General features: G+C 52.2%; 1 protein-coding gene across 1 annotated transcript; it reads left to right on the top strand.

Moving 5' to 3' along the window:
• The first annotated feature begins 1,543 nt into the window (after positions 1 to 1,543).
• Positions 1,544 to 19,247, top strand: LOC122379726 (microtubule-actin cross-linking factor 1-like). Its single transcript, XM_043362131.1, has 19 exons — positions 1,544 to 1,582; positions 6,138 to 6,302; positions 6,614 to 6,743; positions 7,016 to 7,173; positions 7,633 to 7,815; positions 8,146 to 8,416; positions 8,920 to 9,170; positions 9,367 to 9,459; positions 9,758 to 9,944; positions 10,262 to 10,398; positions 10,781 to 10,931; positions 11,272 to 11,394; positions 11,585 to 11,724; positions 11,986 to 12,185; positions 12,918 to 13,102; positions 13,332 to 13,437; positions 13,813 to 14,001; positions 14,256 to 14,429; positions 18,639 to 19,247. Exons 1-12 carry the CDS (start codon positions 1,544 to 1,546, stop codon positions 11,310 to 11,312), a joined length of 1,806 nt encoding a protein of 601 aa, XP_043218066.1. The 3' UTR covers positions 11,313 to 11,394; positions 11,585 to 11,724; positions 11,986 to 12,185; positions 12,918 to 13,102; positions 13,332 to 13,437; positions 13,813 to 14,001; positions 14,256 to 14,429; positions 18,639 to 19,247.
• Positions 19,248 to 22,195: the final 2,948 nt, after the last annotated feature.

The raw sequence follows: 22,195 nt of genomic DNA, 5'->3' as shown, positions 1-22,195 counted from the left end.
CCTAATACTTTTCCCGCTAGAGGGCAGCAAAGTTCCAGCGACAGATTCGCCGGACCCCTAGGATTCCGCTGAAATAGGGGTAACTTGGTCGCCGGACCCCTGGGATTCCGCTGAAATTCACTACATAGGGGTAACTTGGGGCGTAGAGTCGCGTGGTGCAATCTGTTAAACCTTACACCTAATACTTTTCCCGCTAGAGGGCAGCAAAGTTCCAGCGACAGATTCGCCGGACCCCTAGAATTCTGCTGAAAATCCCTACATAGGGGTAACTTGGGGCGTAGAGTCGCGTGGTGCAATCCGTTAAACCCTACACCTAATACTTTTTCCGCTAGAGGGCAGCAAAGTTCCAGCGACAGATTCGCCGGACCCCTAGGATTCCGCTGAAAAATACTACATAGGGGTAACTTGGGGCGTAGAGTCGCGTGGTGCAATCCGTTGAACCCTACACCTAATACTTTTCCCGCTAGAGGGCAGCAAAGTTCCAGCGACAGATTCGCCGGACCCCTAGGATTCCGCTGAAATAGGGGTAACTTGGTCGCCGGACCCCTGGGATTCCGCTGAAATTCACTACATAGGGGTAACTTGGGGCGTAGAGTCGCGTGGTGCAATCTGTTAAACCTTACACCTAATACTTTTCCCGCTAGAGGGCAGCAAAGTTCCAGCGACAGATTCGCCGGACCCCTAGAATTCTGCTGAAAATCCCTACATAGGGGTAACTTGGGGCGTAGAGTCGCGTGGTGCAATCCGTTAAACCCTACACCTAATACTTTTCCCGCTAGAGGGCAGCAAAGTTCCAGCGACAGATTCGCCGGACCCCTAGGAATCCGCTGAAAATCCCTATATAGGGGTAACTTGGGGCGTAGAGTCGCGTGGTGCAATCAGTTAAACCCTACACCTAATACTTTTCCCGCTAGAGAGCAGCAAAGTTCCAGCGACAGATTCGCCGGACCCCTAGGAATCCGCTGAAAATCCCTACATAGGGGTAACTTGGGGCGTAGAGTCGCGTGATGTAATCCGTTAAACCATACACCTAATACTTTTCCCGCTAGAGGGCAGCAAAGTTCCCTACATTACTTTAGCGGTGGGCTGTACATGTCTAAGGCATTGCCGTCCCCTGCTGTAAGCCACCCGAGGGACAACTTTTCCGGACAACTTTTATTTCAGTCCCTCGTAAACCAAAAAAAAAAAAAAAACGTAGAAATGCGTCACTTTATTCAACATAGCCATGTCGGTACCAAAATGATGTTACGGTCTCAAAACTATGAATACTGTTGCGCAACAAAATGTTGTATTAGTGGCGAAAGTTTGGTTTGGTTAGCTTTATAGGAACGGGAGATATAGACCTTCAAAGTTTGAAATGTTTTTATTGGGCCACCCGGTACATACTCAATTTTTAAAAGGACTTATATCGTTTTTGGATAGCCTCTAACAACTTGCATGATTTGTATCACCTTGTTATGGCATTTCCAAAATATTATGTCTCTTACAGGACGTGTAGTAAACAGTCGTGTGTCATGGAGGCTGGCGAGCGAGACCTTCCACGATGGATCGTTTTGGAGGTGAGTTTCTCCTGAAGTTCGAGGTGGGAGTGGGCGAAATGGGGCCAAAGGATAATACGCCAATGTTTTACTTGGAAATCTCTTTATCTCTTTGCAGCCTTCAAAGGGGAGGTGCTTCTCGGCACAAAATCTACCGTTTTGGGACAAAACTTCCTTTTGCCCGCATGTCCGACAGTTCCTCAGGTTTCAAGGGTCTTTTGGATTTAGTTGACATGTGTTTCAGAAAACCTGTTTGCCTTTAATTGAGGCCCAAGCTAAGCTTCCGTCAAGTGGCCGTGTTTAAAAAAAAAAAAAATTCGCCACATTTTTGCACAACATCAATTTGATTCATAGTGAACCTCCAAAGTGAATGAATAGTGCGCGGAAAAGCAGAATTTGATCATGGGCGTATGCACAATCGTTGACTCTAAATATCAATATGTGCGAAATTTCATGGGTCTGTGATCATTCACCTGAGATTGGCACTTGTCAAAATTTTGTGCAAAAAAAAAAATAGGTGACACCCGTCATATGCCCCATCCCTATGTAATATATTTGACCCTCGGCCACAATCCTAACATCATGTTCCTTTCTTGCGCAGGACCTCCGACGTGTCCTCCTGTCCATCCATCTCCGCTCATCCATCGGCGACTGGCTGTTTTGGAAGCAAGTGGTGAGAATATTGATGGAGCAGAAAAACCAGAAGCAGCGTAGGCTGAGTTATAAGCGTGCTCTGATACTATTCATGACGTATAGACGAGTTAAGTGGTTTAGCAGATGGGTGGAGAACCAGATGCGAGAACAGCGCGAACTTGAACCCACGTTTAGCAACTACCAAAGAATCCCGGAGAAAGGATTGGGTGTGGACTCGGCAACCTCTTCAACGTACGCACCACAAGGTAGTCAGCACAAGGAATGGCTGCGCCAGTCGAAGGACCATGTATCAGAAGCACAGGAACCAACTCTGATTGACCACTTCAGCGCCCCTGACCTTTCGCCAAGCCCCTTGTCAGTGATGTCCGAGTTGGAAGCGTGTGGAACACGAGTGCCGGGGTCTCCTGGGAGGACTTCAGAAACATTGGAGCACATGGTTTGTGCATCCAGCCCAGCTCTACTCGAAGCAAACAGCAGTCGTAGGACAAGTGCCGGAAGTTCACCATTGCGTAATGTGGAGATGGATGGAGCGCTCTCGTCGAGTCCCGCCTATGACTGTCTTGACGAGTCCGGACACCTCGAACAGAAGCACTGTGCACGTAAACCAGATCAACCTGAACTCCACAGAAGTCCAGAGCGATCGCCTAAGAGCTCACCAAAGTACGCCGCTGAACTGGACGATACAACTCCTATGCCGAGTCCCATGCGTGACTTTCAAGAACCCGAGTACAGAAGGTGTTCAGCTAGCCCGAAACGGAAGGGTGAAACGAGATTGAAACCACCTGTAAAGCGCTATACGGTGACCCTCTCGCCTTCCGAATGGGATAGTATGTACACTAGGGGAAGAATGAAGAAAGGCTGGACAAAAGTGATGAGTCAGAAGATGGTTGATGTGATCAAACCAGCGTGTGTTCTTTCGTTTCACTACAGTCGCCTGAAGAAGCCCGGATCGCGGAAGACGACCGGTCACATGTTCACCGCTAAAGCGAGATGCAAGATGCCAGGATGTCATTCCTACACTCTGACGATGGGAACCCTCTGTTCATGGCCTTCGGATCGACTTAAGGTCAATGTGCTACAAAGTGGAAGTCCTCAACATGGCTCTTACTTCGCCCATCGCTGGTTGACCGGATACGATCGAGAAAATGTTGGGGAGCAAGTGGATGCGTATGGCGCTCACCAGACCCGAGGAAAACTGTTGGAAGACGCCCCAGAAGCTGAGTTGAAGGATGGCAACATTACCAAAGCTCCACCAGCTCATGTATTGCGACAGGCGGCTTCTGAGGTGCGAGCCAAAAAAAGGTTCTCAAAGGATTGGAGCACTGATATCGCCATCCGGATGGAAGTGTCAAAGGATGAAGATCACCTGAGCACCAAGCTACCTGGTGCTATCCGTCTCATAGGAAAGGTACCGTTGGTTATACATACATACCGAGAGCATTTTCTCAGAAAATACAGAAGACTGCACACCACTGTCCACATCGACGCCACCGGGTCAGTAACAAGAAAGATGGGGGAAAAAGCCCCCTTGTTCTATGTGGTAGTAGCCGAAGATGAGTCATCGACAAGCTTCCCTTTGGCGAGCATGCTGTCAGAAAGTCATACGGCACCAACGATAGCTCACTTCCTCAGCCAGCTAGCGAGAGACTTCAAGCTGGTCACTGGCGCAAAGTTCACGCCCCCAAGGATAGTGACTGATTTTTCTTGGGCCTTGCTGAACGCGGCTGCCGAAGGTATCCTCAAGTGCTCTGTATCACTGTACCTTGAGAAGTGCTGGCGCTATATCCACGGAAAAGACAAGAAACCTGACACTCTCCTAAGCCTGTGCTGTGCTCATGCCAGCAAGCAGTTGTCGATGGAGCTGACCAATCTCAAATTGAGCAAAGAAAGCAAGGCCACGTTTATGTGGTTTTTCGCGAAGATGCAACAGGCCAGGTCCATGGAATCTCTGGATAGACTGTTCCGTGCTGTGTGTGAATTGGCACTTTCACATCAAGAACCCACGTCTCTGGACGTCAGTGAAAAGCAGGCAGACGACTGTGGTCCAGACGATGATCACCAAGAGCCACCGCAGGGACATGTGAAGGCAAATTCCACCATGAGAAAAGGCACGCCTTTTGGGCGACACTTTGACCGCGTGCGATTTGAGATCGAAGATCATCTGGATAAGTCCGGAGAGGTCGAAAACCGTTTCTACTGCCCTCGCCTTATAAGCTACCTGCTGGGCACTCTGATGCCGCTGGCTCCGCTTTGGAGCCAAGTGATATCAGCACAGACAACAAGCAACGCCCACGTGGAAAGTTACATGCGAACTCTCAAGAAGGAAATGCTGCGTGGTCGCCGCCGCCTCCACCCAGCTGATTTCGTTAAGGTCATCATGAAAGACATGACGGCAAGAATGAAGGCGGACCTGATCCCGACACGGCCTTTGCCCAAAAGAGGACGAAAGGAAAAGACGCACGCAGGGCAAGACAGATCAAAAAAGGCCAATGTGAAGGGGCATCCAGTTAAAAAGAGAAAACATGATGAGGGTGACCATGCGCTACCTGTAGCTGGTCACTCAAGCGCTGGAGAAGAAACGTCACGCCCAGTAGCCAAAAAACAAAGAAGAAAGGAAGAACAGGAACTGGATGCAACGAACATTGACCTAGAAGAGGAGGGGTGGAAGAAGTCAGATAAAAACTTGGTAGGTAAAAGACGGACCACGTACCTCAGGCGGAAGACGCCGCCCCGCGTCCTGCAGCACTTGATATCGCCTAAGGTAACAAGCCGAGAACATAGGCCCGGTCCCCAGCCAGACGTTATGCCCGGTCCCCAGCCAGACGTTATGATGAACACGTCATGCCAACTTGAAGTGGACTCGCAAACTGAGACAGATGAAGACAAAGAGGCTAAGCTGAGGCCAACACCCAACGAACATCTAGGATTCCTGTATCAGGAAGATATCGACGTCCTGGACGGAGAGAACTGGTTGAATGACAACATCCTGTCGGGGTTCATCGGATCGGAAATCACGAGAACAGGAGCACCGGCTTGTCTTTTCGCTAGTCATTTTTGGGACATCCTGAAAACACACGGCGTGACGTCTGCCACCAGAAAACATGTGACATTACATAAACAGCTGAGAAGAAACATCTGGATCCTGCCCGGGAACACCATGGGCGGTAACCACTGGGTTCTGGTTGTCGTGAACTTTGACATGAAGATTATTGCTTGTTTTGACTCACTTGGCCCGGGCATGACGAGGAGCGACGTCGCACTGCTTCAGAAATTCATGGCCTTGTCCCGTCCCGGAGTGGCGATGAGGTGGTCGGAATGGAAGTACCTCTCTCCGACCAACATCCCGAAGCAGAAGGACGCCATCAGCTGCGGGCTGTATGTCTGCCTGTACGCACGGAGTCTCCTCACCGGAGAGCTCGCCAGAGAAGACATAGGTGCCGAGGAACTGGCACAAACGAGAGACCAGATAAAAAGACAGCTTCTTACAGCCACTGATTATGAACTGATTACTGATTACTATGGCACATTCGATGATGGAGAACCCATTCGGCACAATGTGCCTCATCTTCGGAGAATAAAACACGTCGACAACTGGAAGGCCCTCCTTGTCAGTCTGGGCAACTTTCAAGTCGGTCACGGCAGGTGAGTGAGTGGAGCTCCTCCAGTATGACTTTTATTCATCGGTGTGTAATCTAAATATATGTTTAATCTTGTTTCGGACCGTACTTTAGTGTCCTTTCTTTCTTCCGTACTTAAGTGTCCCACTGCAGCTTTGATGACAACCGTCTCATCCATTTTCATGTCAGCAAAAGCTTTTTACCTTAATGAAACTAATTAGTCCCGGATCCGCACCGTTCTCCGACTTGCCATCCTGTGCCTGACCACCCACTTTGCTTGCTCCGGACTCATGAGTGAGTAATCTAACAGCACCATGTCGACCGGCAGCACGTGAAGCGCTACATGCAGAGCGGCCAGATCCGCCAGCGACTGGCCGAGTTTGCTGAGGCCACGGCCCGGCCGCGGCGCTGGGCGGAGACGGCCGAGGCGCTGCTGACTGCGCCGCTGGACTGTCGACAGCCGCAGCTGGCGCACAGGAGGCAGGAGGCGCAGGTGAGGGAGGGGAGGGGAGACAGGAGGCACAGGTAAAGACGGGTGGAACGGAGTGGGAAGTGGGAGGGGGAGAATTAGGGGGCACATAAGGATATAGGAGGCGCAGATGAGGATGCTTTCATCTTACCCGACTATGTGTGTGTATGCCTTTTGACTCGTGCTAATTTCCTTCAATCGGAACAACATATTGTTCCATCGAGACAATCATGCAGCTGAAGTGCCTGGTTGAGATCCTATAATCTCTATACATTTCCACAGCACCATGTCTACCATTCACCAATAATTTCCGTTTCTCATTTGATTCTCCTCAGGAGCTGCTAGCGGAGCTGCCCGACGTTGAAGCCGGTCTGAAGACGGCCGGCAAGCTTATCCAGCTACTCGGCGAGGACGTATCTCCCGAGAAACAACAGGAGATGACGCAGACACTGAGAGAGCTCAGAGGTGAGGCGGCAGCTGGGGGATGGACACATTGCGTGAGGTGACAGGTTGTCTTAGGGTAGGTCGGAACAGAATGACCGAGTCCTTAACTGCCAAATGATTTAGCAATGTCGACGTAGTTATGAGTTTTGAAGAGATCTGATGCCCTTAGTGGTGATTATAAGTTGCGTTTCGCTATCAAATTCGTATTGTAAATTATGAAAATATTTGCGTTGAGCTAACCACCGCATATGTGATGTGCCACCCCTGACCGACTCCACCCTCGTGCTCCTCAGAGTCGGTGTCGGACGGCCAGGCGGGCTGCCAGCAGCAGGCGGACGTATGCGCCCAGTCGGCCGACCGGCTGGCAGCGGCCGGCCGCGGACAGGCAGAGGTCTTCGCCTGGCTGGACGAGCTGTCCAAGCTGCTGGACGGACCGGCGCCGGCCACCGAGGCGGGCAGGTGGCCCAGCGGGCTGACCAGCTGCAGGTGCGGAATTCTGTCTGGGTGGTAGGCGACGGGTAGGAGAGGGATCTGACGAAGTGGTGGATGGCTGTTGGGTGAAAGTATTTCAGCCAGTGAATGTATTCTCACGCACGGATTTTTTAGATTTTCTGGTGAAACAGCAGTGCGTGTTTCATATGATGTTTATGCGTGATTCGAGCCGTGGATGGTCACCTACTCAATGTTCTTTCATTAAATGTTTCACCGTGAAGCCATCAGATGGGACGTGTTATGTCCTTTATGACGTATTTTATACTCCTGAATTCTGCTCGTGTAATTCACATAAGCCGCACTCGCCATAGATCTGGCTTTGCTAATATGTCGATTCAAGCCCGCCATTCGACCTCCCATGGCCACTTCACACTTACCCGTAGCGTTTTCTCACTGTCGGCTGGTTCCCGCCCGGCAGACGGTGCTCTCCCGGCAGCTGTACTGCCGCTCCCTGCTGGACTCCACCACCAAGATCGTGTCGGGTCTGCTGGAGGCGGCGCGTGCCGTGCCGGCCCTGGACACCACTCAGTTGGAGAGGGAACAGGCGGCCGTCAGTGGCCGGTTCGCCGAGCTCACTGCCGGCGCCGAGCGGATGCAGCAGGTGGGGAGTGGAAGAAAGCAGAGATGCGGTAGGGGGACTGGCCACTGGGAGAGAGGAAATGAGGACTGGAGGAGGTGTGCATGATTGGGAGAGACGATTCGGCCACAGCTGTGCTGGTAGGGTTATTGGGAGGTGGAGGGGATCCACTTCAGAAGTTGGGGACTGGAGGGGCCTGACGGCTACAGCTGGTGGGATCTGGGGGGGGGGGGGGGGGGGTGATTGGGCGATTTGCGATTCAAGGCCTCCTGAGTTGGGCTGTGTGCTGACCTGCGTATGGTTTGCCTTTCCCAGGAGCTGAACAGCTCCTCTGACGCGTGAAGCCGGTTCGAGGCCGCTGAGCGGGGCGTCACTGAGTGGCTGGAGCTACCCACCGTCTGGAAGAGCGCCGACCAGCTGGCCGACAGCAGGCAGCAGCAGCAGCGCGCCGTGCAGCGACTCGAGGAGCAGCGGCCGCGCGTGCTGGCGGCCGTGCAGCGCGGCAGGGACCTGAGCCGGGACCTGAGCCAGGCGCCTGCACTGCTGCCCGAGGCACTGGAGCAACTGGAGCTCGTCTGGGCAGAGAGCAACGCCGAGGTCATACAGAGACTGGACAGCGCCACAGGTAAGGGCGGGTGACGCGGTGTGCGACCACGTGTTCGGCAGATAACATGCACATTGCATAGCTGTGGGCCTAGCGAAAGGATTAATAGAAGTTTTTGCAGTTTGATGCAAACAATCTGTTTGGCCATGATATGTCGCGTACTTATTTGTCCAGAGGTACAGGTCTCGCGGGTTTTAGCGGTAGGTTTTGCACCTAGAAAATTTAGTGTACTTTAGGCTATATCTTCGTCGTCTTAAACTTTTAAGTGTTGAAGATGCGATCGACTTGTTGGGTAACAAGCCGGCCATGATCGTGTAAAATGGCTTCATCGTAGATCGATTAGTTTCTGAGATATAACCGGAAATGTAAAAGTGCAAAACCTACCGCTTAATCTCGCGAGACCTGTACATCTGACCGGCCTCGTTATCGTTCTTCTGGCCGCCTAATCGTCGTCCGTCTAACTCGCGTAGCAATCATTTGTCACACCCGCCTGACCGTTCTCCTTCCGGCTTCCGACCCGTCAGAGACTGAGCGTCTGTGGACGGAGCTGGCCGACCGGCGGGCCGACCTGCAGTGCGCGCTGGCGACACACCGGTCAGCGCTGGACGCCGCCGCCGACACCGCCGAGCCGGGCCCGGCGCTGGCCGAGCTGGCCGCGCACGTACAGACCCAGCAGCCGGAGCGGGCGCAGCAGATGCAGCAGCGGCTGCAGCAGATCGCCCAGCAGCTCGGCGGCCGGCTGGCGCCCGAGGCCGCCCAGCAGCTGAAACAGCAGGTGGGTTATGAAGAACGCTGACGAGAGAAGTTTTCTGATGTCCTGATGAAGTGCGTCGGGAATGGTTTGAATATCACTAACTGTTATTGTCCTCAGTTCATTGTCTGCTGGTTGTCTAGACCGTATTCGGCTTGTCCCTTTTGCTTCCCTGATTGGCGTTTCTGTGTGCTGACGAGCGTATCCCACCCTTGCTTAGGTGGATGAGAGTGACGCCGACGTGGCCGCTGTCTCGGAGCAGCTGCAGCAGAAGATGGACAACCTCACCAGTGCCGCGCAGACCTGGGCGCAGGTAAGCGACGGGCGCGAAGACTTGACCACGTGTAGTGATTGGGCTGGTCTAGAGGCGCAACACTGCAGTCGCTGTGTCACGACCAGGGACTCTGGCGGAGTAGGAGCAATGAGAGTTGTATTTGCTGTCAACCTTGAAAGCTGAAGAGATGACGTTGAAAGCTCAGCCATTGGGAGACACTTCTGGTCGCCTGTGTGTAGTAATGCTGTTCAATTCTCCCGGATCATTTTTTTTTATTTACGTTCAGTGACCTTTCAGATACCTCTGTATGAGACTTGTAACTTGACTCGCCCTGCAGGTCAGTGACCGTGTGGAGGTGGTGCGACTGGGTCTCCAGTCAGCCCAGCGCAGCCAGCAGCGGCTCAGCACCCTGGATATGCCGCCGGAGACGCGCCGTCAGCAGCTGCAGCTGCTGACCCAGCAGCTGCAGCAGCACGCCGAGGAGCGGCAGCAGCTGAACGAACTCATGGACACGCTACAATCAGGTAACGGTGTTCGCGAGCGACCCGGCAAAGGCTTCCCCTTACTTGGGACACGATGGGACTCATCTGACTGCCTATTGGTTGCGATGTGATATCGAATTCGTCATATGAATAAGAGATGACATCGATCAGTTAGATGACATCAATCTTTGCTTCCATAATCACAAATAAGTCTGTTTGGTAAATAATGACGGCATTTATTACGTTCCGGTCTGTAGCTGCCACCATCATCGCATTGCATCAGACCTGAAGAAAGCAGGATGTATCGTTGCATGTATTATCACATGCTGCGGTACTGACCCGCTCCCCTTCCACCACAGAGGGTTACGACGGCGGCCAGTTTCGCAGCGAGCTGGCTATCCTTGGAGACACGCTACAGCATATGAGCGAGGCGGCCGCACAGCAGCGCGCCGTGCTCGAGGACGAGTACAAACACTGGCACACCTACCAGGAGCAGGTAAGAGTACGAACCAGGTACACGCACCAGGAGCAGGTGAGAGTACAAACCTGGCACAATACCAGGAACAGTTTAGTGGGCCACACCGGATGGTTCGGGAAACACAGATTGATTAAATCTTTTCTGGTGTGAGTATGATAGGAGAAATAGGCCCTACTTTTTAATATCATATCAATGCCGGCTGCGGGTTCGTCATCGATGCTATCGCATCATGCGTGCTGTTGTGCATAATAACGCGTATTGGAGCGCGTTTTGGTATTTACTTTTATTCGTGTATGTGCGGGAAGAGAGCGGCAATTCTGTTTTTAGAAGAACAGAGAGGGACTGTGCATTGCAGACACCCGTGTCACTCCATTGAGTTCGCGTCTGACCGCTCGGCCAGGTGGGCGAGCTGGTGCCGTGGCTAGACTGGGCAGAGGAGAAGGTGGCCGCCGACCTGCCGCGGCCCGCTGAGCTGGAGGAAGCCGCCCAGATACTGCAGCAGTGCCAGCACTTTGAGGACCAAGTGTGTCGACAAGGAGCCGGCCGTCAAGGTGGGAAAGGCTGCGGCAGTCTGGTCAGTGCCACTGCGAGCACATTGTGGGGCTAAGGGATATATTACGCCGTTACGGCTTAAGGGATATGTTACGGTGGACGTGGTCTGTAGTCAGTTGACTTGCAGGTTACTTGTACGGTGTCTATGTGTAATGGCCAAAACGTAGTTTTGCTTTGGCGTACCTAAATGCTGAATATCCTCTCCGGCTCAGTCGCGCTTACACATTCAAACTGATTGCGATGTGATATGGAACTGGTTGGTATGCTGGGTTGCCACTCTAATTCTAAAACCCAGATCATCATCATCATCACTACCATCACCATCGCCGTTGTTTTCAGGTGATAGTGGACGAGAGTGCCCAGATGGTTCAGGTGTTTAACGTCTCGGACCAGGCCGACTCGCTGGTCACACGCTGGACAAAGGTCCGCGAGACATCGGTCGCCTGGGTGCAGCAGATGCAGGTAGGTGACTGACTCCGGCCATTGATTAGATTCATTTTATACTGTACAGTTGCTCAGTCAGCTTTGCTGCACTGCTGCAGTGTTGACCCGGCCATGGCCGTTCAGTGGTCACTTCAGTCTCCCCATTAGCCCGCCTCTGACCCGTGGTTCACGGGCCGCCCGTCACTGACCATTGTTTCTCGTCCGCCAGGGCCTGGTGACCACTCTCCGGGACGTCCACACGGAGCTGGCCTCTGTGCGTCAGTGGCTGGACGAGGTGGGCCGCCGCTGCACCCGCCGAGAGAGACGTGCCTGACGCCAGCCAGGAGCTGGACAGTGGACACCCTGCAGGTCAGAATGGGTATTTTAGTCAAAGATCTAAGGTCGGTCGACTTGTTAGGTGGAACTGTATGTGGGTGAGTGCTGGTTTGGTGGTATGTGGGGAAATAAGAATGCCAATTATGTGAAAATGGATCGTATTGAAGGTAATCATGTTTTTGTTTTTGTTAATGCGAGCAAATGGTCTGAATTTGTCAGAGCAGCGTGCCAGATGAGATGCGTACCGACTCCACCCGCTAACTTCTCCTGTCTGCCCGTCCCGTGCTGCGGCAGCCGGCGGTGAGTGAGCTGCCGGGCCGTCAGTCGGCCGTGCTCGGCCTCCAGCAGCGCTGTGACCAGCTGGCCGACCTGCTGAACCCGGAGGGAGCCGCCGCGCTCCGGTCTCACGTGGTTGCCCTGCGCACCGAGGTCTCCCAGCTGAACCAGACACTGAGGCAGAGGCAGGCCAAGACGGCCGACGCCGCCAGCCAGAGGTGGGTGGTGGGGAGATGGAAAGGGAGACCAGAAGTGGAAGGGCAGGGAGAACAGGGGGTAGAAGGGAAAAAGGGGCTTCGCACATCATAGTTTTATGCTGTCTATGGATAAGTCATTGCAATTTGGCTACGATTAGCAAGTTGTGTGATTTCCGTTATGTTCTGCTTGTCCTCTTCAATAACGGCGCAAGCAACGTACGCACACCAATCATGCGTCAACTGGGACGTGTTCCAATTGCGGACAATAATTGCGGACTTGGAACAATATCGTTTAGAAGTTTTCAATATTTGATGTTGTGGTTGTCATCTTCGAGTAAAATACATTACTCTGGTCTCTGGAACTTTGTTCCAGAAAAATTTGTTCACGTGTTTTGCAGTTTTTATTTTTCGATGGCATATTTGGCGTGATTTGGACGCATTCGCACGTATTCGAAATGTAGCCGGAGTAGCCACGATTTTTTAATTTTATTAATGGCTTGTGTGAAGTGTTAGTTGGACCATACGTCATTATTGCTGTTTCTTCTCATCTTGCTACCATTTCCTTATTCAAATATTGCCATTTTCCATGAAAAATGATCAACGGGAATCCATTGTAATGATGTGCGCGCTGTGGTACTATGTGTGACTGGTACCCTGTGGTAACTATATTTATAGGGCGTTAGCTGCGAATAGCGCCCTCCAGGTGGTGAGTAAATCCTGGCTGACGGTGTATCGCTGCCTCTGCTCCCTCAGAAATTAACGAGCTGCAAGTCTGTTCGGGAGGACGCCACCAGCCTCTACAACGAGCGGCCGTCTAAGGAGAACGCCCAACTGCGCGACCACTCTGAGCAGCTGTGCGCAGCGGCGCGGCAGACGCAGACGGCCGTCACCGACCGACACCAGGCCGTGGGCCTGTGGGCCGACATGACATCACAAAGGTCCGTTTAACAGGACACAGACACACACACCATGCCGTGGGACTGTGGGCAGAGCTGGCCTCTCACAGCTCTGTAATAGGGGGATGGAATGTGACTTTAACACTTGTAATGTGAAAATATGACGAGTTGAACAAGTAATCGAGCGTGACAGTGGGCTAGCGCCTTGGCTACTTTTTAGGGAATGTTTTCTTGGTAGCCAATCTGACGAAATGTCTGTGACGTGTTTCAGTAAGCGTCTGGGCGATCAGTTATCGGTGATGTCGGACCGACTCCAGTCCGACTCCCTGACCGCCGAGAAGGTGCCGCAGCTCAAACAGGATCTGGTGACGCTACAGGTGAGTGGAGCAGACTTTGGTGGGTGTCGACTGCAAGGTAGTATCTGTTGACGAGGCTGCAGGTAGATGTTTCTGCTTCTGGGTTTGTGTTAGTTCATGTTAGAACGCGATGGACAATCGTAGTTGGCAGCCCCTGAACATTCGTAACATTCGCAAAGGAGTGCAGCTAGTAAAGCCAATGCTGCTTTGTGCTGACTCGTTACTTTTGGTTAAGCATCATCAAACTTGGTGTGAAGTATTGCATTTACCTGATCAACTACCATGATCCAGAATCCTGCAGGCACAGCAGCTATGTCTACCCTCGAAACTGGATTGTCCCCGCTCGGTCAGCACGTGCCGTCTAATCCATCCCCGCCCTTCTGTGTGTTTTCTCAGAGCGAGCAGGCGGCGCTGGAGGCGGAGGCCGCGGCGCTGGCACCGGCCGCCGAGCGGGCCGGTCTGACCGTGCTGCGCGGCGAGCTGGAGCAGCCGCCGGCCGAGCTGAGCGATCACACGCTGCGCCACCTGCAGCAGCTGCTGGACCAGCTGGACGAGCACGTCGGACGGCTGGCCGAGCGGCAACAGGTGCGGCTGCGGCACGATCGACGTCGTGGTCGCTTTCATGCTCTTTGTTTGTTTGTAAGAAAAAAAAACTGTTTGACATGACGGAGCTGAATAAAAAATGTACGCTGATAGTCATTAATGTTAACTAACTCACCGCTCTGCATACTTTGCTCATTTTTTTTTGTGTTCAGTACCACAGGGCATCATGTTAGATTAACTCCGTAAGTACGAGTTTCAATTTATGTAGTTTTTCATTGATTTCGGTGTACTGTCAGGTGTGGGAGAAGTTTTGCGGCGACCGGGACGGCCTGGTCACCTGGCTGGAGGCCACTCGCAGTCGGGTGTCGGCCGAGCAGGCCGGCTGCGCCCGGCTGGCCGAGCTGCCTGAGCTGCTGTCCCAGGTGGACTGTGCACAGAGAGAGGCCGACTCCAGGACAGAGGCCTTCCAGGTGAGCAGAAGCCGCTGAAATTTGGAAAATGTAACGTGATTCGGATGTTATTGGTAGAAGATAGCACATCATTGGGAACTCTAACATTGTGTTCATGTATTTTAGTAATAAAGTTGTTGGTGTGGTTTTTCTTTTCTACCTATATTTATGAACACTGATGCCCGTTTGAGCAGTTGTGTGGGGCAGGCTGCTCACCGTCGCTGAGAACAGCTGCTGAGGCCTTCCGTCACTTTCTCTCCGCCGTCAGACGCTGGGGATGCGTTATGCTCTTAAACTACGCCAATTCCCGACGCATCCGATGTACCCGTACGTCTTTTCGCGTCACATTGCTTCATCTGGTAATGGACGAGTCATCCATTTGCAGCACGCATAAGAGGTTTATTCTCTATATCGAATATAGCCTTGCGCGGCGTTCGGCGTATCTGGGGAACGCCTTCTCCACCCTGGAGAAACGCCCCGCCGCAGGTGGACCTCTCGCTTTCCGAAGTTCAAAAGGATAGCCTGCTGCCCTATGAAGCACAAACCAGAGCCTTGGAGCATATAGCCTCGTATGATGGTTTTATTTCAGTCTACAAAGACGGCTCAAAAACATCCGAGGGAGCGGGTTGCTCTTTTGTCGCTGGTCGGGACACCCGCTCGTTTTCCCTTCCACCCAGCGCCTCGGTGTTTTCCTCAGAGCTAGTCGCCATTGAAAAGGCTCTGTGTCATAGGCGTCGCCAGACATTTTCGGTTGGGGGGCAAAATCAAGTTTTGTGTTAAATCTTGCCTTTCCCCAGCCGTTACTCACTCGTTTTACATATCATTCGACGCGCAATGGTGCGAGGAATCCGATGGTGACAAAGTTTTCCTTCTAGCTATAGCATGCATTTTTTTACAAAAAAAATCGAAATTTTGAAATTTCTGGATAAAAACGAGGGTGCACGTCAGAATAGCTAGTGACATTTGAGCTAGTGACTTCTGAACTAGTACAAAACAGCTAGTGCCTCAAAACAGCTAGTGACAAAACAGCTAGCGTCAAAATAGCTAGTGAAGCAAAATAGCTAGTGCTTAGAAACAGCTAGTAACAAAACAGCTAGCGTCAAAGTAGCTAGTGAAGCATAAAGAGCTAGTGCCTCAAGACAGCTAGTGACGAAATAGCTATCGTCAAAATAGCAATTTCGTTGGACCTCTGTTCCCTTCCCATTCACTTCGCTTCAAAAATGCAAGATATCTATGACTGTAAATATGTATTTCCCGCGATATGCCATCTCTTTAATTCCCCGGTGCCCCGCTTCTAATTTGTTGTTTGTCCTAGGGATCCCGTCCTCTGCCCTCCTAGCATTCCAAATAATTTTGTCAAACTACGGTGCTCTTCTGCTCCTTCTACCCGTGGGGACTCTTCGTCGGGAAAGAATCTATAATAGCTGCTCTACGAATAAGCTATTTTGCTTATTAGCTATTAGTCCACGCTAGCGATTTCTTAGCTATAATGAAGCACTAGCTATTTTGCTCTACTAGCTATATTGACGCTAGCTGTTTAGTCACTAGCTGATTTAATGCACTAGCTATTTTGCATTACTAGCTATTTTGGCGCTAGCTGTGTTGTCACTAGCTGTTTTGAAGCACTAGCTCTTTTGTACTAGCTCAAAAGTCACTAGCTCAATAGTCACTAGCTGTTTTGACGTGGACCCAAAAACGACCGTTAGAATTACAGTGGCTGCGATTGCCGACGCACTGCAGAGGGCCCCTGTGCAGACTCTCGTCGCTCATGATCATTACCCAGAAGAAGGTGAAAAACGCTCCATTTGAATCGGATCACCTCGCTAAAACATCCATTCACGCATGCATGCCGAGGTTTTACGTGAAATGCATAGGGCTTATCCCAGCCGCCGATTGTAGCTAAGAATTGGGCATTCGGCGGAGACAGAGAGAGAATGTCGGAAGTGTGAATCGGAAGTACATCATTCATCTTTGCTGCAGTGAGAAGAAGTGTTTTGTTCACTCGAGTGTGAACAAAAAGTTTCTGGTTTTTTCGAGTGAAGGGAAGCGCTGCAAACGCGACCAAAAATATTTAACGGAACCAAAAGTTACGCACGGCATAGCGGCAAGGGATCCCTTTAGAGATAGGATTGCGACTTCCAGGCCATTTCAGGCCACTCAGGGTCAGTGTGGACTCTCAGAAGCCTGCTTAGGATCCCGGAGATCGAGCCTAAGGTGGGCCCGGAAAGCCCTTTAGGGCACACGAGCTTTCAGAAGCCAGTGTGGGCGGCGGGCGCTAAGAGACTAGGCCCAGGGTGAGCCTGGAGCCCTCGAATAACAGTGTGGACCGTCGCGGTCTGTGTCTAATCCTTAAGGACCCTACGTTGGTAGGGACATAAGAAACATGTGTTGCGGCCCTCAGAGGGACACGTGAGTTGTGACCCCTCAGATGCCGGGTTGGGGTTAGTAAAGTATGTCGCCTCAAAAGTTCGGCTGAACTATCATAGGCCAGTTGAGGTTTTCAGAAATTTTCGAAGGCACCCTCAAAGATTCGTGTGGCCCTTCAGAGGTCTACGTATGTATAATGTCCTCAAAGATCCCTGTATGGGCCCTCTAGAGAACATGGACACCAGTGGGACTCTCAGAGGCCGGTTTGGGCCCTCCGAAAGCTTCTTAGAGCTCAGTGGAGCTCCTTAGGAGCCTGTGTGAAAAGCAGGCTCATGAGCCTTGCGGCACTTGAACGGTACTTGTGCCTGTCGCAGACATTTGACGAGAGTTGAGAAAGGCCCCGTAGATTTCGTGTCACGCTTTGAACGAAAATTATGTGTCAGCACTCCAAAATTTATGAAAATCAGCTACAAAATGTAATAAAGAACCAACTAGGAACATGGCATGAATCATGGCATTGGCATTTCCGAGTCTGGAGTCTGAGTCTTGAAGATTTTGGCGACTGCGACTCTGACTTTGGTTTGAACTGCACGTTCCAACAGAGTTTGACCTCACAGGCATTCTCAGAAAGGTACCCCCATTTTTCCCCGACTCCAAAATCTCATCGGATCTGTATCGATCTCAGGGGGTGCCCGGTCCGAGGTTGGGGGGGGGGCAAGCTGCCCCGCTTGCCCCCCCCCCCGTGGCGACGCTAATGCTCTGTGTTTTATTGAGGTGTCCGACGGTTTTTTCTATTTGATTTTATCAGACTCACTAAGCAGTCTGTTGGCTTTACGACGGTTTAATCCTGTCGACCCGATCATTCAGGATATTTTAACTCGGCTAACTTCGGTGGAGCAGTCCGGAAAAACTATCCGTTTTTGCTGGATTCCCAGTCATGTTGGAATCCAAGGCAATGAGCTTGCTGACGCCGCCGCGAGACGCGCTGCCGCAGCGCCCTACACTCGGCGATTTCCTCTGCCTGCCCGGGATTACTATCCCGTTGTACGATCTTCCATGCTCTCGCAGTGGCAGGCGGAGTGGGACTCGCGCGCGAGCAGTAAGCTGAGAGATATCAAGCCAACTCTAGAGCCTTGGTCGTCATGTATGCAAAGTACCAGACATAACGAAGTCGTCTTATGTAGGCTGCGCATCGGCCATACGTATGCAACGCATGGTCATCTCCTCCGCGGAGAAGAGCAGCCCACCTGTCGCAGCCCGCAGGTGTACCGTGCCTCTCACTGTCTCTCACATGCTTTTATCTTGTCCTCTCGCTGAACCGAACCGGACACGCTACCTCGGGCGCATCGCTCCGGGTACCACTATCCGCCGCTTACTGGGTGACGAGTCACCCTGGGTTTTATCCGGCAGCATCTTTTATTTTATCCGATCGATCAACTTCCAAGTGATTTACTCGACCTGACCCAATCCAACTAGCCCTCTCTAGTCCTTACATCTAGTCAGTTGTCTAGGACGACACTTTAACGCTATTTTATCTTACCTTGCTCTTTTATATCGAGTCTTACTTTCTAGTCTTAGTATCTAGAAGGTTCTTTCTTGTGACACACTTGTTTTATTAGTACGTGGTTATGGGCGCAAAATGACCTCAGCAGTCGGCGCGCCCTAAAGCCCCAATTAACAAACAAACAAACAAGATTGGACAGCTGATTCTTATTTGAAAACCCATAGCGAGATGATAGGCATGTGAAATGACAGTAGATGTTACTTTGAAAAACATAGCTCGAGAAGATGACGCACGGCATGAATGTCAGATCGAGTCGCCGCTGTTCTCCTCCCTGACACGCCTCCCGTCTGTTTCCCCAGGTGGTTGACTTTGTGGCCGCCTAGGGGGTGAAGCAGAGTAACGCAGACCCACTGTACCTCCCTGGAGGAGCGAGGAGGCGCTGCCCGACTCAGACGTCATCTACATGACGCGCGTGCAGCGGGAGCGTTTCGCCGACCCGGCCGACTACGAGCGCTGCGCCGGGCGTCTGGTGCTCACCCCTCAACTGATGACACTGGCTGGACCGCGCACGGTGGTGCTGCACCCTCTACCTCGTGTGGATGAGGTGAGCACCGAGCTGGACGGTGATCCGCATGCCGCATACTTCCGACAGGCCGAGTATGGCATGTATGTGCGCATGGCGCTGCTCACCACGGTACTCGGCCGGGCCTAACAGTGGTTAGAGCGACATCTATAGCGGTAGTGTGGATAGAACAGAGATCTGGATGTGGACTGATGTGAGCGTGTGAAAACTAGTGTTTGCTCGTCTTGGTAGAAGCTAAAATAATTCAAGGGGTGACACTAATTATGGAGATGCCAGTTTTTTTAACCCTTTTCGTGGCTAGACGCGGAGCAAAATTGTGTTCTGATGAGTGTTGAATGATTTGTGTCTAAACGATTTAGATTTAGAATAAACGTTTTGCTACATCTTGACCTTTTTTACATGTGAATTTGGAGTATGAAAGGTAGCGGGAGCATGGCGTTCCAGTCTGACTGGCTTATGGATTTTGTCGATGAGACACCGCCCGAGATCGTCTGGATCGAGAATGTTTTGGTTTTGTTGGGTTAGGCCCTTTCGGTCCGATGGGACCATTTCAGAGCCGAGAGGATGATAGGATATAGGGGGAGACATTGGTCTGGGCAGGCACCCTAGTGAGTCACCGGGGCTGAGCCCATCCAGAAGACAGGCCACCCAGCCCCAAGGTACTCACTGCACCCGGCTACGGGGTGCGCTCCCTCGGGAGCAGCGGTGCCGCTCCAAGGGAGCAGCCCGCATGAGATAAAGTTGCCTGTCCAGCCCGGAGGGGGGTTGCGGCGTGGGGGAGAAGGATTTCAGTATCCTGAGGATAGAAGCACGGAACGGTGATAGGGAATGTGATCTGCGTACGATGGCACTTTGTGTTTCACCCATTTCTGTGGCTCGTCTCGGCGATGCATCCCCGAAGCTCCTCGATCCTCGGCGAGGTCATTGACCGCACGGCAGCGTTGGGGGGGGGGGATGCAAAGATGACAATTGGCATCATCTGCGGGACGGGCGGCCGCGCCTGCCTTTGAGGGCGGTCGCGCCTTTAAATCAGTCGCTGGAACTTTGCTGCCCTCTAGCGGGAAAAGTATAAGGTGTAGGGTTTAACGGATTGCACCACGCGACTCTACGCCCCAAGTTACCTCTATGTAGTGATTTTCAGCGGAATCCCAGGGGTCCGGCGACCAAGTTACCCCTATGTATTTTTTTCAGCGGAATCCTAGGGGTCCGGCGAATCTGTCGCTGGAACTTTGCTGCCCTCTAGCGGGAAAAGTATTAGGTGTAGGGTTTAACGGATTGCACCACGCGACTCTACGCCCCAAGTTACCCCTATGTAGTGATTTTCAGCGGAATCCCAGGGGTCCGGCGACCAAGTTACCCCTATTTCAGCGGAGTCCTAGGGGTCCGGCGAATCTGTCGCTGGAACTTTGCTGCCCTCTAGCGGGAAAAGTATTAGGTGTAGGGTTTAACGGATTGCACCACGCGACTCTACGCCCCAAGTTACCCCTGTGAAGTGATTTTCAGCGGAATCCTAGGGGTCCGGCGAATCTGTCGCTGGAACTTTGCTGCCCTCTAGCGGGAAAAGTATTAGGTGTATGGTTTAACGGATTACACCACGCGACTCTACGCCCCAAGTTACCCCTATGTAGGGATTTTCAGCGGATTCCTAGGGGTTCGGCGAATCTGTCGCTGGAACTTTGCTGCCCTCTAGCGGGAAAAGTATTAGGTGTAGGGTTTAACGGATTGCACCACGCGACTCTACGCCCCAAGTTACCCCTGTGTAGTGATTTTCAGCGGAATCCTAGGGGTCCGGCGAATCTGTCGCTGGAACTTTGCTGCCCTCTAGCGGGAAAAGTATTAGGTGTAGGGTTTAACGGATTGCACCACATGACTCTACGCCCCAAGTTACCCCTATGTAGGGATTTTCAGCGGAATCCTAGGGGTCCGGCGAATCTGTCGCTGGAACTTTGCTGCCCTCTAGCGGGAAAAGTATTAGGTGTAGGGTTTAACGGATTGCACCACCCGACTCTACGCCCCAAGTTACCCCTATATAGGGATTTTCAGCGGATTCCTAGGGGTCCGGCGAATCTGTCGCTGGAACTTTGCTGCCCTCTAGCGGGAAAAGTATTAGGTGTAGGGTTTAACGGATTGCACCACGCGACTCTACGCCCCAAGTTACCCCTATATAGGGATTTTCAGCGGATTCCTAGGGGTCCGGCGAATCTGTCGCTGGAACTTTGCTGCCCTCTAGCGGGAAAAGTATTAGGTGTAGGGTTTAACGGATTGCACCACGCGACTCTACGCCCCAAGTTACCCCTATGTAGGGATTTTCAGCGGAATCCTAGGGGTCCGGCGAATCTGTCGCTGGAACTTTGCTGCCCTCTAGCGGGAAAAGTATTAGGTGTAGGGTTTAACGGATTGCACCACGCGACTCTACGCCCCAAGTTACCCCTATGTAGGGATTTTCAGCGGAATCCTAGGGGTCCGGCGAATCTGTCGCTGGAACTTTGCTGCCCTCTAGCGGGAAAAGTATTAGGTGTAGGGTTTAACGGATTGCACCACGCGACTCTACGCCCCAAGTTACCCCTATGTAGTGATTTTCAGCGGAATCCCAGGGGTCCGGCGACCAAGTTACCCCTATTTCAGCGGAATCCTAGGGGTCCGGCGAATCTGTCGCTGGAACTTTGCTGCCCTCTAGCGGGAAAAGTATAAGGTGTAGGGTTTAACAGATTGCACCACGCGACTCTACGCCCCAAGTTACCCCTGTGAAGTGATTTTCAGCGGAATCCTAGGGGTCCGGCGAATCTGTCGCTGGAACTTTGCTGCCCTCTAGCGGGAAAAGTATTAGGTGTATGGTTTAACGGATTACACCACGCGACTCTACGCCCCAAGTTACCCCTATGTTGGGATTTTCAGCGGATTCCTAGGGGTTCGGCGAATCTGTCGCTGGAACTTTGCTGCCCTCTAGCGGGAAAAGTATTAGGTGTAGGCTTTAACGGATTGCACCACGCGACTCTACGCCCCAAGTTACCCCTGTGTAGTGATTTTCAGCGGAATCCTAGGGGTCCGGCGAATCTGTCGCTGGAACTTTGCTGCCATCTAGCGGGAAAAGTATTAGGTGTAGGGTTTAACAGATTGCACCACGCGACTCTACACCCCAAGTTACCCCTATGTAGGGATTTTCAGCGGAATCCTAGGGGTCCGGCGAATCTGTCGCTGGAACTTTGCTGCCCTCTAGCGGGAAAAGTATTAGGTGTAGGGTTTAACGGATTGCACCACGCGACTCTACGCCCCACGTGACCCCTATGTAGGGATTTTCAGCGGAATCCTAGGGGTCCGGCGAATCTGTCGCTG

This window comes from Amphibalanus amphitrite, unplaced genomic scaffold (genome assembly GCF_019059575.1).
Source record: "Amphibalanus amphitrite isolate SeventyFive unplaced genomic scaffold, NRLGWU_Aamphi_draft 000083F_arrow, whole genome shotgun sequence".
Taxonomy (NCBI): Eukaryota; Metazoa; Arthropoda; class Thecostraca; order Balanomorpha; family Balanidae; genus Amphibalanus; species Amphibalanus amphitrite.
The sequence above is the reverse complement of the archived record's forward strand: the minus strand, read 5'-3'. Positions and strand labels throughout refer to the sequence as shown.

Bases quoted from the DNA above. Each gene is read 5' to 3' on its own strand.
- LOC122379726 (XM_043362131.1), top strand. From the start codon at position 1,544: ATGGATCGTTTTGGAGGTGAGTTTCTCCTGAAGTTCGAG. The intron at 9,460-9,757 runs GTAAGCGACGGG...CTCGCCCTGCAG, and splicing joins CCGCGCAGACCTGGGCGCAG to GTCAGTGACCGTGTGGAGGT. The intron at 10,932-11,271 runs GTGGGAAAGGCT...CGTTGTTTTCAG, and splicing joins ACAAGGAGCCGGCCGTCAAG to GTGATAGTGGACGAGAGTGC.